Raw genomic sequence first — 18,504 nt, forward strand, 5'->3', positions numbered from 1 at the left:
TGCCTCTCGCACATTTCGCGCATAAGTTCAGTAACCACCTCACATATGGCAGGGCTGGGTAAACATCTGGTAATCTTTGTTTCAGCTTCTCAATAGCTCACCAGGCTATGGTCTCGCTCTGTGTACTCAATCTTCTCCAATTACATAGTTGCTGGCTGCTCCCCTGAGGTTACGTGGACAAACCATTTGGGATTGCGGAAGGAGTTTCCACAAAATAGGTGTTGTCCAAAAATTCCTTGCAGTTATGGAAATAAACCCACAAAAAGAGAAAAGTGATATAGAGACTGAGAAGAGTTGAGAATGAGCTTATGGTCATGCCTTTGGGTACATTTAACCAAAACTTTTTTTTTTTTCATCTCTGAATGCTGCAATCAAATGAAAGAATTGAAGTGGCAGAATCTTTCAACATACAAATATTTTCATAGTCTATTTGTTTTTGCACTAAAGAAGATGTGTGTGGAATTCTGGGCCAAGGGAATGACAGAAGTTTCACTTTTTAAGCCCAGTCTTAGGCCAAAGATGGTTACAATTAATATTTCCCTTTGAGGTGGTATTGACTTTAAAAGTCACAGTCCATGGTATTTGGCTAGTGACTTCCTTTTGGAAGTTCTTGAAAGAACGCGTCACAATAATTTGATGGTCCACACCCTCATTACTGACCCAATCTGTTGTCCTGGCATGGGATCACCTACTTTGTCAAACATGCTCTCGGCTTTGTTGATGCAAAACTATAACCAATGATGTCCATTCATTGAATTACATTCATAAACCGGTGCATCTGGACAATGACTTCACAGGTCCCACTGTCAAGGCTGTTCTTACCATGCTGGCAGGGAGCCATACGAGGCTGCCGGCCCAGGCTCCTTTTCACAAGTTCCACCCAGACGCTGCGTGCGCCGTCATCCTGCTGAAATGTAAACCCCAGATTCAGCTGTGTTTGTTATGGTTGTGCCGGCCCTCGGTGAACACACAACGCTGTCACAACGTAGCTATAACAGCGGGGCAATATTTCAACAACAATCTATTTGGTCAGCTGCAATTACATCACTAGGTGGTCAAACACATACGTTTGCTGGAATGATAATTAGGATTATTTCACGGGCACTCTTAGCAAGGGTCCTAGACGCTGTTCTTATTTCCTGACACACCTTGACATTTAATACAGAAGTTTAAGTCAAGTGCTTTTAAGTATGTTTTCACAGTGTCTGAACTTGACCCCACTGGACTGTGTTCACAGGAGCACCATTACTGTTTGTGCTGGGGATGCTCTATTTAACAGCAGGGGCTGCTGTACCCCGTTGTCTCTTTTAATCATCTAGCTGCAGTATAAACAATAGTTTAGACTGAACACTAGTGTTGCCCTTGAGATCACTGGCCTGCTGCACTAATGGCTATGTACTTTCCAGAGAAAATGAGTAACCAAGAAAGTCTATATTTATCCTGAAATGACCCCAATGTCAACCCCACGAGGTGAGCTGGGAGGGGGGGCACATCCTTAACTTAAATCAAACCGCCAGCCCTGCAGGCTGCACGCAAGTGCAACAACCTTTGTGTGATTAATTTTTTCCTGTCCTCTTGTCAGCTCATGTGACCCAAAGTCACTATAACATTGCAGATTCCAAGACAATTTAATGTTGAAATAAATCTATAGTCTGTCTGTGAATAGCTGGGGGTCTATGCAGTGTGGCATCAGTCGGGTGGGTAATTTATTGTGGGAGCTAAGTGTTTCCATTTGCAGTAAGAGCCACTAAAAACAGACCCGCTGAAAGTTTCTGGGGGGCCTGCTTGTAAAAGAAGTGATGCGGTGTGAGCTGGCTCAGGGCCTGACAACCTGTTTGGGGAGCAGTATAGATGGGGTTTTAATGAATACATAATCCAGTCATCACAAAAAGGACTCCTCACACTTGCCAAAATTGCAGCCTTTGGACTGCTGTGTTCCCATTCACTTTATGCAGAAAAGTGGCATGCATTTTTAGAAGAGGTTTCCCAAAGAAAATAAACAAGATCTGCAAAGAAATTTCTGTTGTTGGTTACCGTTACTGGGCTTCTTTGTTCATTCTCATATGCAAAGATTAACGTGTCGGGGGCAACCATATAATTTTGACAGCTAGACCAAATATATGACCTGGCTACAGCAAACAGGAGAACAGGATATTCTCCATACACAGTACACAACACTGTATGCGACCTACCTGACCCCACACAAGGTAATTACGACAACACTGTCTGCACTTGAAGTGCTCAGGTTATAATGCAGTGATTTTCTTTTACAGTTAATGAAATGAAACTGACCATCAGCAACTTAATGCTGCCCTCTACTGAATCCAATGAGCACACATTAACAACAATTTTGTTAAAACATATTTTATGGGATAATTTACCACCTCATGGCCAATTAGATGACACAGTTCAACCCTGCTTTTGTGTGTATAGGTGAGTGGCCATTTCTACAGGAGGACAACAGATGTAGGAGGAATTACTTTTATTAACATAAAGGAATAAGTTATAACAAACACTTTTTACAAGATCAGGATTATGCCTAACTATTGCTTTCAGTAAGTTAGTAAGTACAGTAATACGACATTAATATGCTAGAGAGGCAAGCACTTCAGCAGAGTTCAGGTGGGTTGTAATGTGGGATTTCACCTGGAGTTGATTTGAGACTGATACTACTGTATAAAACCAGAGCCAAGTTTGGTTTGGCTGCTTAGCTGTTAACTCTGTCGCACAGGAATGAGAAAAGTTTGTGAAACAAAAGCCAGAAAACCAAAGTGCGCCTCAAAGACCAAGGAAAACATAACAATAAGTGCAATAGCACATGATATCATCATGCAGCTCAGCATCTGGGAAAGTACCATATTAACATCCATGCAGAGCACATTTCTGGTCTGACACAACCGAAGAAAGCTCAGAAAACAATGTATGTAAAAAGAATGTTTATCCACAATGTAATTTAGGAAAGCTTTACAAATTCACAAGGAAACATCTGCAGTGTGATGTGTATTTTTCACTACAGCGAATGAGAAAAAGTTACTGTGTTGATAGCCAGAGACAAGGAGATGATGTTGATGTCGAGTGTCATATCACTTTCTGTTGGAGACTACATATACACCCCCTGGTTGGACTCAAGCACCTTCCTTCCAGGAACGTTTTCTCCCAGTTCTAACATTAACCAACAGGCCTTATTTCCTGAAACCAGAAACTCCCTCAGCAAAAGGAAACCCAGCAACACCTGCACTAGTAAGAGGCCGGCCAGGACGTGAGTAAAAAATCAGGCCATTAGACTCAGACAATATTAGAATAGAAGTGAAATTTTCTAAAATACTTATTTTCTTCTCATCAGCAATTACTCATGGAGCAGCAATTAATCAAAAATACCCCCCAAAATTTGAAAGACAAGTGCTGAATTATCAACACGGAACAAATAACAGATGTAAAATGGAGCAAAATGCTTTCATTTTACAAATATGTTTCAAAGAGACGCTGAAAAACAGCCTTATTTGTATTGCAATCACATGGCTCTGTATTTTGGAACACAGTGCAACCCACATGTGCCCTCATACCCACAGTCTTGGGCTGCTTTCCCCAGCAATAGTTGATTGATTGGCCATCAATGGAGACACGCTCCTCGAATGAGAGCGCTCACCACAGAACTATCGAGTAAACAGACTTGGAAGTCAAGGCCAGCAAAATCCCTTGTGTCTCCATACCATCCGTTAGGAAGGCAAAGCCGGATCTCATGTATCTGTGGTCAGACGAGACCGCCACCACTTCCTCGTATTGCAAGGCTGCTTCAAAACCACGCCAGTGTGCGCTCTATTTCCCTAACCTTTTTTTAAGGGTTGGAATTCACATAACCATGTGGTGTGCTTCTGGAGTTTGGGACGTCAAAAAATCTCACTGTTTATCACTCAAATCGACAAAAATAAACAGCCCAGAGTGAAAACATTTTCAACCGTGCCTGAGGAAGTCTTCATAATGTCATAATTAGACATTCCTTTTGTGCTATCATGTGCTTGTGCTTTCAGTCTCACATCTTTCATGGTGGCCTGTGTTTAATAGAAGTGATAAGTTCATGCTAACAGGGACCAGGCTGTTGAATGAAACTGTCAGTCTTCTTTCAAACCCTGTTTATGTAAAGCGTCTTCCTGATTCATAATTCAGTGCTCAACCACTTGCCAAATCAAATGTAGTCCACTGTTGACATGGAGGAGTCCCTCTCTTGGTGGAAGCAGTCCACAGGGGTGGCCAGCTGATGCCAACAGCCCTGGTGCCAACAGGATGTTTTGACAGCAGAGTATACAAAGTGAGCCACTTCCACACAACAGCATGCACAGCAGCTGAAAAGCTAATTAACATCCGTTTCTAATTTGCACATGTTTTGATATTCTCTGTTGCATTTTGTCACATGGGAGTCGGCTGTGAGGGGCGTTGCCTGTTGACTTTTTGTGAAGGAATAAAGCCTGGTTAGAATTCAGGAGGCTCATTTCACTCTGGATTCTTCCACACAACTAAACCTAATTTGCTTTCCAGTTAATAAATTATTCTGTTTCTTTGGCTTTAATGGTCATTTTATGCCAGGATACTATACTCAAGTGTTCTGCTGATTCCAGTCAACTGGCTGTTCAAAAACCTTCAACTTGCCTTTAAAAATATTTCCAAGGCACTCATCTCGAACTGGTGTTAAAAGGTGATAAAAACCCATATTATTGGGGTTCTCAAGCACAAGAAATTCTCAGCTAATGAGATCCATACACTCCCTGTACATTCTGGATTATGTATATATGCCTGATGACAATTTATCATCCAAAACACAATAGTTGGCAACAGTTAAGAAACTGAGGGTGAAAGCAGCTCATATTTTACAATGTCTTGTGGAACAAAAGTAGCCTACTAGATTATTGTTGTTGTTTTTTATTTCCTAATTATGGAAGCACTTTAGATGGATGCTGGTAACGATTTACTCATACTCAGGCCCTCTAACTCGTACAAAGGTCTCCATCTCAGAAACTCTGTTGAAATTGGCCACAAAAACACAAGAAGCACAACTGAATTAAGTTTCCCTGTGTACAAGAAAAACACCATGAAGCTAAGTATTAGCCAGTAGTTAGCATTGCCATAATATGCTCTATGGCCACACTGGCAGCAATCCAGCTAGCCCTTGCAATTTGCTAATAACGTTAAAGTTAGCTAAAAGTGGCCAATGTAGCTGGTCAATGATGAAAACAAACATGAGCAGCTTGTAGGGTTCTCACCTCAGTTCAGCCAGACCAGTCTTGGCTCTATGGTTGGACTGGGAAAGAGATTTAGCCTTGGACTTATCCACTGGGGCCGCACAAGTTGCACAAACAACATTGACCGAGCCATTAAGTATCAGGTAAAGACACTGATGGAGCCAGTAAACACTTTAAACATTTTAAGAATGTTTTGATGACCCACTGGCCGAGATTTGACCCAGGAGTCCCCATTGTTCCTCTGATACCTTGAAAATGTGGAGGAAACTTAAACTCCTTCAAAAGAAGGTTTATATGAATTACCTATGGAGAATGATGGTTGTATACTGAATATTTAAAAGATAGGCTACTGCTGTAAATGTCATTGCTCTTGATTCGCTTTGAGCCACAATTTAGAGTTCAATATTTTCTCATTTTAGCTCTGTTTTGCACTGAAATATCTCTTTGTAGTTGTTTTTTGTTAATCATTCACTGTGTTAATGGGCTAGTCTAATGGTGCTGTGCAGGTACTGTACAAACAGCTGCTGCTAACAGCACTGGGTCAACCAAAACAAGGAGCTGAAAGACAGTAAAACTCACCATAGCAGCGATGGTGTGTGAAACAACGCCTTTATAATACATGAATAATACTGATCCTAAGTATGACAAGTTCCGACTTAATTTTATTGCAAATTAAATGCTCTTACAGACTTAATTGTGATGACTTCTTTGCTGATAGAAAGTAATCAATTCCAAATACTTACAGTGCTATTATGTAAGAGGGATGCAGGTAAACCTTTCCCTTATAGCTAGAGCTAATCTTTTAGTTGTGTTGAGTGTCAAACTGGCATCTTCAGCAAAAAGAAGCATCTACACAGAACTAATACCGTCTTGTAAAACATAGTACACACATTCAAGTTAAACTAACCGCTAACTACAAGTTCACAGTGATAACAGACCACCAAATTACAGAATTACAATACATGTCAGTTTTTTTTTTTTTTTACAGATAATATAGACTTAGCATGTCATATAGAGTTGACGTGGGGAGTATTTTGTGTATAATATTTAAAAACAGAGAGGGAGTGTTTTCTGTTCTGTTTCCAAGAAGGTGGTTGCACATTTACAATCTTCTGCTATTTATCGATTAAGATGAGACATTGATGCAGTTGTAGGCAGCAAAATAGAGACATGCAACATTAAGCCACAGGGAAACCGTGAACAGAGAGGATGAGTGGCACCTAGGACCTGAGAAGGACAATATCTGGACAGTAGTGATTATAAAAAGGAAGGAAACATTACTGGAACACACACAGACATTACTCGGATGATATTTGCTAATCAGATCTGTTGCCAATCACTTTCATTAAATTTAAATCTTTTTGTTTTATAATTAAACCTTTTTCTCTGGCATCTGTCTTATAAATAACACCTATGGAAACAACATGCAATTTGTTTTTGCTGAAAGAAAAGAAAAAGGTTATTCCTTTTTTTGGCTTTTTGATATCAGTTTTGGCCTTCACTGTCGTCATTACCATCCCCAACTAGGACAGGGAGGGTATTAATTGTTGTCCATTTTCTTTGATGCACAGACTCATGGGCTTTTTCTTTTTTTTTTTTAACCTGATAGCTTCAATGGGATGATATAACATGCACTGAGGATTATAATATTGTCCCAGATTCCAGGCGACCAAACCAAAAGACTCTACCTTTTAAAGACATGGCTAATTTATCTCAGGCACATATTTGAAATCTTCCAAAACAATGACATAAAAATTAATAATAAATTAAAATAACATATAACAAATTTGTATTTGCACTGAACAGATATACATGTGAGCCCACAAAGCCCATGAATAACTTACTTTCTCTAAAATAAACACCCAAATCTCTTATTTAAAGTCATAATAACTGGTGTGCAAATTTCAGGGATTTTGGTGACTATCTTTAGTGTTCAGTGAACATTGCTGCACTTCCAGAGATCACTCGCACTGTAACCCACATAACTGTTCCAACAAATGCAAATTTGAAAAATATTATTAACTATTTTAGAGCAGTGGTTCTCAACTGGTGGGTCGCGGACCCGTTCTGGAGGGGTCGCGGACAGCTGGTCAAAAAAGTAAAATATTTAATGCACATCTGATGTTGGACATGTCTTTTATTTTGAAAAATAACTTATATTGAAAGGCACGCATCACGTGAACACATGCAGTTGTAATGGTCCTCCTCAGTTTCTTATTATTTGCTCTGAATGCAAAGATATCAGTTTCTTATTAATGTGGCCTGAATGCAGTGAATCTTGTTTTGTTTTGTGGGTCTTTATTTTGTGCAATTTGATATTTATTTACTTCTGTGAATATGCTCTGAATGCAGAGATGCATTCGAAGTCAAATATATTGTTTTGTTGGTCTCCATTTTGTGCAGTTTGATATTTTTTTATTCACTTCCGTACATGCAGTTGTCATGGTCCTCCTCAGTTTCATTCATGTGCTCTGAAATGCACTTTTATGGGATTAGAATACTGACATAAATCGTGCACGCGCAATGAGACTCACGCGCGCGCAAATGAGATCCGCGCGTGCGGAAATCAAACACCTGCAAGCGCATTTTTTCCTATATTATATATTTTTTTCCAAAAAAGGTAAACATCTGAGTGCCAAAATACACACCAAGGACCAGAGAGCAATGCTAATTTCATAATCCAGACTGGTTCCCCATTGTTAGGCTGTACTTCCAGGGAAATTACTGTAGGCTCTACCTAAACAGTAACTACATTACTGTACTTACAAAGTATGGAGGAGAGAATAGCACCTGCTATGTGGTTTCTGTGTAATTCAATAATGAAAACATTTTTATAAATCCCTGAATGACTCATTATTGTGCATTTAAAGATATATCATTATATATTATATTATTACATGATGTATTGTTTGTGTTTCGTCCTGGGATGACAATACAAGACTTCCATAGATGTGCATTTGAGAGAGAATGAATAGCCTGCGCCTGTGGAACTGGTGTAAAGTAATAGAACGGTAAGTACACAGTAAGAAGCGGGCCATATTATGTAGTGTTACCAAAAATTATTTTTAAAAAAAGATGGGATGGAAGCAGATGTGTGTCAATATAGTAGGCTATTTCGCTAGCTGCTATATTTGGGACAGGGGTCTATATGGGAGAGGCTTTTATTTAATTCTGAACAAATCTTATGCTCAGCGAAGATGGAAAAAAATATAATATAGTCAACTAATGTTTACTGTTTAAAAGAGTAATAGAGGGATCTGGAGCACACATTCATTTAAGTTAAGTAGTGATTAAATTTCTAAATAAATGTGTTGCTTCGGCCACAGAGCTCTCGATGGTCAGGCCGAACAACACTGTCCGGACGTGCTGAGTTTGGATCTAAAACATTAATAACCTCTGGTCGGATCGGAACCACGGCCTTCTTCTTCTTTTTTTAAATTTTATTTTTTTTATTTTTTTTGCTGCAGTCTGTATGCACAACTCCGCCACTTCCTGAACTTAAGCCAGCTCCTTTCAAGTTTGAAGTCAAGACACAAAATCACAATGTCATTCAGGCCTTCAGGGCTGTGTGGTTTGTCCCGTTTGTCCTAGTAATGTTGCCGTACCCTGCTGTCCAATTGGCCAATACCCCCAACCAATTATATTGGGGGATACAACGGTGATTGGCATGCCCTCAGGCCCGCCCCCCTACTGACAAAAACCGCCCCCTAAAAATAATCACTCGCGCGCGAGCAGGGGAAAGTACTGCGAGCGGACTCTGCGCGCGCGAGAGCTGTTTTTCTCCTTGCAGGCTACAATATTGCTCCAGGGGGCAGAGATGCAGGATACAAAATTGCTCGCGAGTGCTTGGAAAAGCGCTCGGGGGAAAAAAATGCGCTCGCAGGTGTTTGATTTCCGCAGGCGCGGATCTCATTTGCGTGCGCGAGTCTCATTGCGCGTGCACAATTTATGTCAGTATTCTAATCCCATACACTTTGCTCAATAAAGAGCAAAATGAGTTTTTAAAGGCTTTAAAAAAAATTCTTGGTTTGAATTCTATAAATGTGGGTCGCGACTTAATGACCATGGGAAAATGTGGGTCCCAGAGTGAGACTAGTTGAGAACCCCTGTTTTAGAGGATGTATGTTTAAGTCCCTACTGCAGTTTTGCAGTATTATCTAACTGTACCAATCCCACAAGGACAGTGAGGAAGCTTACAGGGCTTTTCTCCACAGGGATACGGTGACCACGTGCATCAGCTGGAGCAGCAGAGCTACAGCAGTTTTTTCATACGGCAGGTGTGCTTCTCTATGTGCATGGTGGCCCTGTCCGTGGAGCTGGTCAGCACGTCCAGAGCGTCATCCTGTCGTTCCAGTTCCGTCTCTGCCTCCAGGGCAAGGTTCTTCAGCTGCATCAGCATCTGCACAGAGATACACACAACCAAATAAGTACACACTTGTTTGTTTATGTAGTACACACCAGCCCCCAGTGCACATGAAAAACTACAGAGCAAGACACAAATAAAAGAAGACTGAATTTTAAAACCTACACAAATTTGGTGAGCAGTCGCTGGGTGGAACATGTGGACCATATATAGGGAGGCGTAAAGACGGGGTCAGGGAGTTAGAAAAGTGAGTGTGTTAGTGACACATAGAGGTAGATGAGAGTGAGGTTTTCTTTTTTTTTTGTTTTTCTTCTCTTCTCTTCACACTGCTACTCATGTGGATATAATAATATTTCACATTATGTAGTATATGAAACTTGAGAGTATATCCAGAGGTGAGTCTTGGCTTGTCTCCTGGGATCACTGATATAATACAATACCGTTTGTTTTCTGCTTTCACCGGGTTAAAGGAATTCTGCAACTACATCTCTATGGTCCAACAACTGTGTATGTTATGGTTGATGGAACAACTTAAATATGCTGTGATTTGCCAAGCAAAACCTAATAAACACTCACTCCAAACCCCACCACCATGGTTTCTAAACTAATATTATGTTATGCTACATATGCTCACACACACACACACACACACACACACACACACTGACATTATGTCAGTTTTCACTAGCCGTTATATGCGGACATTGCAACTGAGCACAGAAACAGGTCCAGACAGCAGTTTAAAAAACAGATAGTATGTCAATACACACTGAGGAACAACTGTATTCACTCACGCAGGTCTATGACTTTACAATTTCAGCTGGGAGAACATAACTGAATCACACCTTGCAGTTAACATTCACAAGAGTTTTGGTGTGTCATAGAAAAACAGAGAAAATGAATATTTTTAGCTGCTGCTTATACACTGGCTAGAGGACTTAAGTCATGCAGAAACCCCCAAAATTAAACATTTAGGCTACAGCTATTAGAAAAATATATGAGCTAAAATTCCTAGTGTCGGGGGTGTTAGTGGGGTAATTTCAGGACTGCACTCATGGACATAAAGTACACCATATCCAAAAAATGCTTTATCACCCTTATGAGTGAACCAGTTTGTCCTGTTAACAAGTTGGAATTTCCAACCTCAAACAATAACAATTGCATAAAAATGCTTGAACAAAAGGGGAATATTTGCTAAAGCACTCAGCGCAGGACATTAAACTCTGTGGAAGTTGCCCCATTGTAGACTCTAATCTCAACATGAATTACATTACTGTAAGAGTAGGGTGTGTACAGAAGCATAGTATTAACCAACAATTGTGCAGTCTTTGAAGTCTGAGCCATTGTCAGCATTATCAACAATATCAGTTATAAACACAATAGACAAGCCAAGCTCTAACAGAGGCAGAGTATTGTTACTGCTATGATAAATTTGTTTGAAAAATGATAGTACAGGCCAAAAACAACAGTAAACCAGTGTGCATTGATATTACGTACGAATATTAACTACACATTAGGTTATGAATATAATAGTGCCTGATTTGAGATATGTTTCATGCAGTTCGTGGACAAAATAATGTAGCATGAAGCAGAACTTTTAGTAATCAAACCATGATTGACAACACTGAAACAGAGCTCGGTTCACAGCCCGGTAGTTCTCAAGCCCAATAGTCTGTCTTCAACTATTCCTCCTCTGTATTGAGGAATTCTGCAGTTTCTTTAATCAATGATCCTGTGGTGTGGGAACAACTGCATCATGTTGTTTTGATGTCTCACATATTAAACTGGTGACTGCATCACTGATAAGATGGCTGGGTCAATATTTCAGCCCGCATTGGTGTCCATGTACATGTCCATACATATGGCAATAATCAACAAGAAATGGTATTAGAGGAATGTCAACGATAGGTATAAGGTTGCTTTACAATAATTTTAGTGTTACATGTCCATTGCATAGAATTGATGAGTTTATTTTTTAATGTCCTGCTCACCACATCATAATACACGAATTCGAGGAAGCTTTATCAGCAATGTGTTTTTGTGTACAATTATGTAAAAAACTATTGTTAGTGTTGTTACATTTTTCAGTTTGTCTGCCTATAAGCCCAGTTTGGACCAGGCTTACAGCAAAGCTTGCAGCGACTGTTTATAATCTTGGCAACAGGTATCAAAACAATAGCTAATGCAGTCATTCACTTACCTAAATATGATGTGGCATATAAATACAATATAAAAAAGCTAAAGTAGCCTGCTGAAAATTTTACATTGAACATCTTATTCTAAGGAACCTGCAATAGTGTGTCTCACAGGCACAAAAAAATTGTCTGAATCATAGGTCTGAATTTGCGTCACCGTGTAAGTCTTGCCACCGCAGACCATATCTGTAACAGTTCTCAGAGTTGCGAGGTTCTGAATGGAAAGACGTTGTACAGTCTGACCAAATGACTGACCATGTTTCTTTTCCTCTCTTAAAACCAGGATGGACTTTGGTTTGTGGTCTCACCAAATAACATTTTAAACACACAGGATAAAAAATAAAAATCATTATGATGAATTGTGGCTTGGAATGGAACTATCAAAATACATGTTACTATAACAGCTGCCAAGGCAATCTGCTGCCCATACACACAGACATGACATTTGTTTTACCTACCTTGTATATATAAATATGAAAAATATAAATGCAATAGTGCAAGTTATACAGTCATACAGGCAACGGGAGTCCAACTGGACCTCACCTGCTTAAGTTCCTGGGCCTCAGCCTGACTGACAGATGGTTGGAGGACATGCACCTGCAACTGGGACAGCTCTCCTGCTGGGACCTCCAGTGGGAGCTCTGTTTCTTGGCATGCCTGCGACAAACCTGACTCCATGGGTGGAGATGTTGAAAAAGTGCAGAGTGCAAATGTTGTTTATGAGGAAACCAGACAGTAAACTCCACAGCACAGCAACTGAGGCAATCAGGGTGAAGTGACTCATCAAAATACGTTTATGTCAAGATGAGACACCAATAACCATGTCCAACTGTCATGTGGATGAAGTGTTTTCACATGTGGCTGCCCAGTTAAAAATATACAGAGGTGGAAACATAGAGCTCTGCTGCCCCTCAGTGGTCAAATGTATTCTAGGCATGGAAACAACAGTGAAATAAAAAGATGTGTCCTGTTCCTTACCTTCGCTCCATGTTGTCCCCGCTGAGTCACATGGAGATGAAAGCGGAGTCGCCTTGAAAGCAGTGTATTCGGCTGTGAACTCCACTTTCTTCTTGTACTGCATCTCTAACACTGACAATGCCTCCGGCATCTTGGCAGACAGAAGCCTGTAGCATATATCTGGCTTCCCAATAAACCGCTGTCTAACAGTGATCTCATAAGGACTCTGCACCCTGATTTCGTCTACTTCATTCCTTTCAAAGCGGTGAAGCAGCTGGCAATTTGTGTCTCGCACCTCCATGGACGACACCAGCACCAACAAGCATCCTGGTTTCAAATCTGAATCTCCACCTTTGGACACTACGGCTGGGATGCTTGTGATAACCTTATTTCTACCAGAGCCACTGCTAGCTGAGGCAGCAGCAGCGGCGGCTGCAGCTCTTGCAGCATCCTCAGCCTTGGCGTCTTGTTGTATTTTCCAAGGGAGTTTACCAAAAGGCCACCAGGACGGAGACTCCAGCTCTGACAGAAGTCTGCAACAAAGTAGATACAGAGCATGAGGATTTGTGGCTGTTTGTCTGCCCCTAAATGGTGGCATTTTGCCCCTAAAATTTAAGACAGTGCAAGTACATTTTTCATCTACTTGTGCATGTGCAACCAGTAATATTACGTTTTCTACTGTTTGTTTTTTTAACATTGGTGAAATGTGGAAGGGATGACTCAAAGCATTGGGAATTCGTCATTAAAGGTGGCAGGCCAATGTGTATGAGGATCATAAATGATAAGGAAATATGAATATCTGATTTGCAAGTTGATTTACGGTGTGCGACCCTTAATACAACCCTCCGATTTTTCCCTGTTAAAAGGGTTTTCCATGGAGTTTTTCCTCAGTCGATGTGAGGGTCTAAGGACAGAGGATGTTGCTACGATGCCATGTAAAGCCCTTTGAGACAAACTGTTTGTAAAAACGGGCTATACAAATAAAATTGCCTTGCCTTGCCTTGCCTCTGTTTGCACTCCTAAAATCTTAAGGGGCCACTGTGCTCCTAGTAAAAAAGTTAGTCTGGAGCCCTGAGTACACAGAGATAAGGACTTTTGAATAAAACAAGACCTAAATATCATCAGGGTAGGAAATATATAGATAATTACTTATCAGCAACTCCCAAGTCAGAGTCAATCTTCTCCAGTCCCTGCATCATGTTATCAAACTGCTCTCCTTGGTGGCTGAGGACTCTGCCTGTGTCCTCCAGTCTTCTCTGGGCCCCGGCCACCAGGTTGATCAGCTCCCGGCCTTTGGAGGGCTGAGACTCGGCCCCACGGGGCTCTGAACCTGGGGACAGGAGGCGTTCTCTCCAGAAATGTTCCATCACATTATAAACCACCACCCTGTTGGGCTTAAGAGAGCCAAACCAGTGTTTCACGTTGCCCTCTTCAAGCACCGTGAGAGTGCTAAAGATGAAACTGGAGGACTCCATCTTGATCTCCATGATACGGGAGAGGCGGAAACTGGCAAGACTCTCTTTGCTTTGGTTAGAGACGAAGCACACCGTGGTCCTGGTGACGGACAGGGTGCCATTTTCCCACCGCTTCTCACTGTTGATGTAATAGGAGCCGGGCCAGCTGTGGATAGGAACGTCCCGGCTCATTTTGGAAGGAGGTGCTTCAAATCACCTGGAAGAGGGACAAATAAGGTTCAGTATGACAACCGTATCACACACACAGCAAACACTAAATCAGTTTTAATCCTCGATTACATCATAAGGCCACAGCACTGACGGACCAGTCTGCCTTAATGGTGAACATACTTTCTTCAGAGAGAGTATAATAAGGGATTCAGGCAGAAGATGAGCTCATCTGAGGCGTTTACACTGGCAGCTTCAGTTTTCTATCCAGCTGACCGCATTACAAGTGCGTCATTATAATGTCATAAACCCTTTTAGCGTTTGTTGCTTCCTCTTGGTGGATTATAGCCATCCCAAAACACATTAGTCGACATTACCTTGCTGGGCTGAGCATTACGTTACCCCACAGGCTTCTCACTGAGGACGGCGATGTTTATTACGGAAGTGACGTCACACACGAGCACGGCCGTGTTTACTGTCCGACTGGAAAATGCTGTCGTAGCTGTCAGAAAAAAGGTTAGTGGGGCAAGGCTTCGGGAAAACATGTCGTTAGCGACAAGGGCGGTTTCTGAATCAGCTAAAAAAAAATCATACAGTGTTAGCGTTAAAGAAACTACAGCGTTAATGTAGGTAATTGTAACAAACCGATAAATAACAACGGTATTAAATGTGCGTCGTTCGTGAGCCGTAACGTGCACTTCTCTAAGATGGAGTCATGTGCAGCGACTTGTTGTGAAAATAGAACAAATAATGCGTTTTAGCATAATAGGTTTTCTAACCTAACCAGGTCGAAACCAGGGAAGCTGAAAAGACGCTGCTGGCTTCTTCTGAGCGGTTCTTGCTGTCTCTAAACGGGGACAGCTAAGCTTTGCTAAGTGGCTAGCCGAGCTCAATTGTTTACCATCATGGACAGGGAGGCGTACCGTAACTGCTGCAGCCTGGTCAAAATACCGAGACAGTCCTACGAGCAGTTTTGGTCGTCACATTTTGTAGATTACATCGACAGAGAGCTGAGCTACTCCAAGTTTTTCAAGAAATATCTGCTGCCCAATCACCCATGCATGTTTTCAAGACGGTTCACAGAGGAGTGGAAATGTAGGAAACAGTGGGTGACCGAGGAGGGAAAGCCTAATTTCCAGAAACTGCTGCAAGAGTTTGGTAAATAAGCTTATTACTAATGCATTAATGTGTTATTCTGCTGCTGTTGCAATGACTGGTGTAATGAAAGATAATATATTTGCTTTCTGTCACAGATGAGACTCCTGTCCCTGTTGCAAACTGCAACGCAAAGGAGTACAATGCAAACCCTAAACAAGTGATGCCTTTCAAAGAATTTATACACTACTGGAAGGAATATATCCAGAATGGCCACTCATCGCCTAAAGGATGTCTCTATCTGAAAGACTGGCACATGGCAAGGTGCAAAAAAAAGAGGCAGATTTTTAAGTTAGATTTTTGCCTTTGTGAGTAATTATGTGCAATATATGTAACAAATCTCTGTTGTTATTCTACAGGGACTTTCCAGAACACAATGTTTACACCACACCTGTCTTCTTCTCTTCTGACTGGCTTAATGAATACTGGGATACACTTGAAGTGGATGACTACCGGTTTGTCTACATGGGACCTAAAGGGTCATGGTATGAAACTTTGAACATAATACTGGCAAAACCCAGATCACATTGCACTTTTTGTTTTCAGGTAATCACACTTACTTTCTCATCACCAGGACTCCGTTCCACGCCGATGTTTTCCGCTCCTACAGTTGGTCAGCAAATATCTGTGGTAGGAAGAAATGGCTGCTATATCCCCCCGGTCAGGAGGAGTTTTTGCGTGACACTCACGGCAACCTGCCTTATGATGTGACATCATCTGAACTTCAAGACAAAGGCCTTTTTCCCCACTCCGAAGAAGCCTGTCAGCCTCTTGAGATTATTCAAGAGGCGGGTGAAATAATTTTCGTGCCAAGTGGCTGGCACCATCAAGTTTATAATCTGGTAAAATATCTGATTAGTAGAGCTAGGGCACAAATATCCATTCCAAATGGTATATTACATATTATGATTTTTTTTTTGTATGACGATACGGACATTCTCACTGTCCTTTAATACAAATGTATAAAAACTTGACTTTTATCATTGTCGGCAGTTTATGATGATGACTTTAATGTTTTTGCTATAGGAGGACACCATCTCAATTAATCACAACTGGCTGAATGGCTGTAACATTGACATCATGTGGCAGTTTCTTCAGAATGAGCTTTCCTCTGTTCAAAAAGAGATAAACGAGTGGAGAAATACAATGGATTCCTGGCATCAGCACTGCCAGGTACTTTGCAGTTAAGATTGACACCGCTGCCCCAATGATACACAATATAAAAATAACTGTGAGATAACTAGTGTGTATGTGTTATTTTTCAGGTCATCATGAAGGCCTGTTCCGGTATTGATTATGGCGAATTTGCCTCGTTCCTGAAAATCATTGCAGACAACCGAATGGCTTTCCTGAATGCTTGCTCCTCCGGGGATTCCTCAGATTATCCACGGCATCTCTCAGAGATCCTCACCACACTTGGACCATACCACGCTGCCTTTGACCTACAGAGAGTAGCTCACATAATTGAATGCTTACTCTGCAATGAAGACTTTAAGCGGCTCGATCATTCAACACTGACCCTGCAGCCAGAAACCATGTTACAGCAAATTCGGGACACCATACAATCCACAAGAGGGCAGCATCTCCTTTATCAGGAGTAGGACATTCAGTGGCGTCTGCCCAATCCCAAACTAGTCCCTACTCACTACCACTTCACTACCGAGTGTCACTCCAAATGGAGTTCCACTCCCAGCTGCGGAGGGCACTCCTGATTAAGGGGGAGGGTATAAACGTAAAGCCAAACAAGTGAGACGCCCTCGCTACCTTACCGGAAACAGGAAGGAACCGTTATCATGGAGACGCGTTGCCTGTGCTGCAGCTGTCATGCCGTTTACCAGTTTAAACTCAAGACAATTCAAAGTGCTTTATATAAATTAAGAACAGACATGAGGACAGAGGGTAGAAGCAAAACAGTGCAATATGAAGGACAAAATATTTACATAGGAATTGGAATGGGTTAACTCAAGAATAACATAATAACATAAAACCTAAAACCAGCCTCCCTATACCCACAGCATTACACTTAAAAAAAAGAAAAGAAAAATAATCTGATTTTAAACTCAATTTGTCTTATTAACATTTACTTCATCTAATGCATAGATCTATGCTTTTGATGTGATATGCAACCTGCTGGTGCCTGGCTCTACAGCAGCCTGCATCAGCGTGACAGCTCAGCCTTCAATTTCTAAATCCCTCAGTTTCTTTTTTACACATTAGTGACCAAGCTCATCGTTCATTAGTTCATCTTCATCCTCACGTAGCCTACTATGTTCTCCTCGCTGCGCTGTTGGACCTGCAGCTCTGTCACTGTTGCGCTGTAGCTTGTCACTTGTATTTAGGGCCGGCCTTTATTTGTCTGTGTAAACAATTGAATACCGGCTATTATCTGAGAGAATCCCGTATGCTATTATAAAATAACTTAAAATCAGATCTTTAATCATTGATAAGTGTGCGTCTCTCCCCCAACTCTCCCAACAAAAATCCCCCCTCCCTCTCAGAAAATATCCGAGTTCCGACGTCCACGGATAAAAGTGTGTTTGATCTAAAATACTTGGAAGAAGTAGACGGAACTACACTTGAATGACGTTTCCTCCATTGTCCGGACGTAATTTCTGCTGCAACCACCAGCGAGCCTGCACCTGTGCAGACTCGCTATTTAAGGGCTTGACAAGCCACTTCCACTCAGTGGTAATTGGTTTGGGACGGCCCTTAATATGGCGGACCTCCGCGTGAACGCGCAAACGGAGGGGTAGTGGATAGGGTTAGGGGATAGGGGCTGGTTTGGGATTTGTCAGAAATATCTGGATGTAGCTTGAATGACAAGTGCCAGTTCGTACTGTGTGAAAATGCCAATGGTAGAGGTGTTACTGCACCTTTGGTTTGAGATTAATTGTTATCTCAAATGTTGCTTGTGAATGTTTCGAATTGGTTTTGCACTGAAAGATAAAATATATCAAATAAATTAAAAACAATACACA

General features: G+C 41.3%; 2 protein-coding genes across 4 annotated transcripts; one reads left to right on the forward strand and one right to left on the reverse strand.

The window, feature by feature from the left end:
- Positions 1 to 5,870: 5,870 nt before the first annotated feature.
- Positions 5,871 to 15,423, reverse strand: snap47 (synaptosome associated protein 47). 3 transcript variants are annotated; one of them, XM_085805647.1, is made up of 5 exons: positions 15,295 to 15,423; positions 13,899 to 14,420; positions 12,771 to 13,282; positions 12,336 to 12,460; positions 5,871 to 9,633 (listed from the first exon to the last, which is right to left on the reverse strand). In XM_085805647.1, exons 2-5 carry the CDS (start codon positions 14,393 to 14,395, stop codon positions 9,487 to 9,489), a joined length of 1,281 nt encoding a protein of 426 aa, XP_085661773.1. In that variant the 5' UTR covers positions 14,396 to 14,420; positions 15,295 to 15,423; the 3' UTR covers positions 5,871 to 9,486. The 3 variants fall into 3 exon arrangements, with proteins under 3 accessions (XP_085661773.1, XP_085661772.1, XP_085661771.1); XM_085805646.1 differs by lacking the exon at positions 15,295 to 15,423 and adding an exon at positions 14,749 to 14,885; XM_085805645.1 differs by lacking the exon at positions 15,295 to 15,423 and adding an exon at positions 14,555 to 14,798.
- On the forward strand, positions 14,846 to 18,502 carry jmjd4 (jumonji domain containing 4). Its single transcript, XM_085805644.1, has 6 exons — positions 14,846 to 15,529; positions 15,625 to 15,790; positions 15,886 to 16,011; positions 16,101 to 16,368; positions 16,553 to 16,699; positions 16,792 to 18,502. Exons 1-6 carry the CDS (start codon positions 15,277 to 15,279, stop codon positions 17,125 to 17,127), a joined length of 1,296 nt encoding a protein of 431 aa, XP_085661770.1. The 5' UTR covers positions 14,846 to 15,276; the 3' UTR covers positions 17,128 to 18,502.
- Positions 18,503 to 18,504: the final 2 nt, after the last annotated feature.

This window comes from Trachurus japonicus, chromosome 17 (genome assembly GCF_045865225.1).
Source record: "Trachurus japonicus isolate A0001 chromosome 17, Traja_1.0".
Taxonomy (NCBI): Eukaryota; Metazoa; Chordata; class Actinopteri; order Carangiformes; family Carangidae; genus Trachurus; species Trachurus japonicus.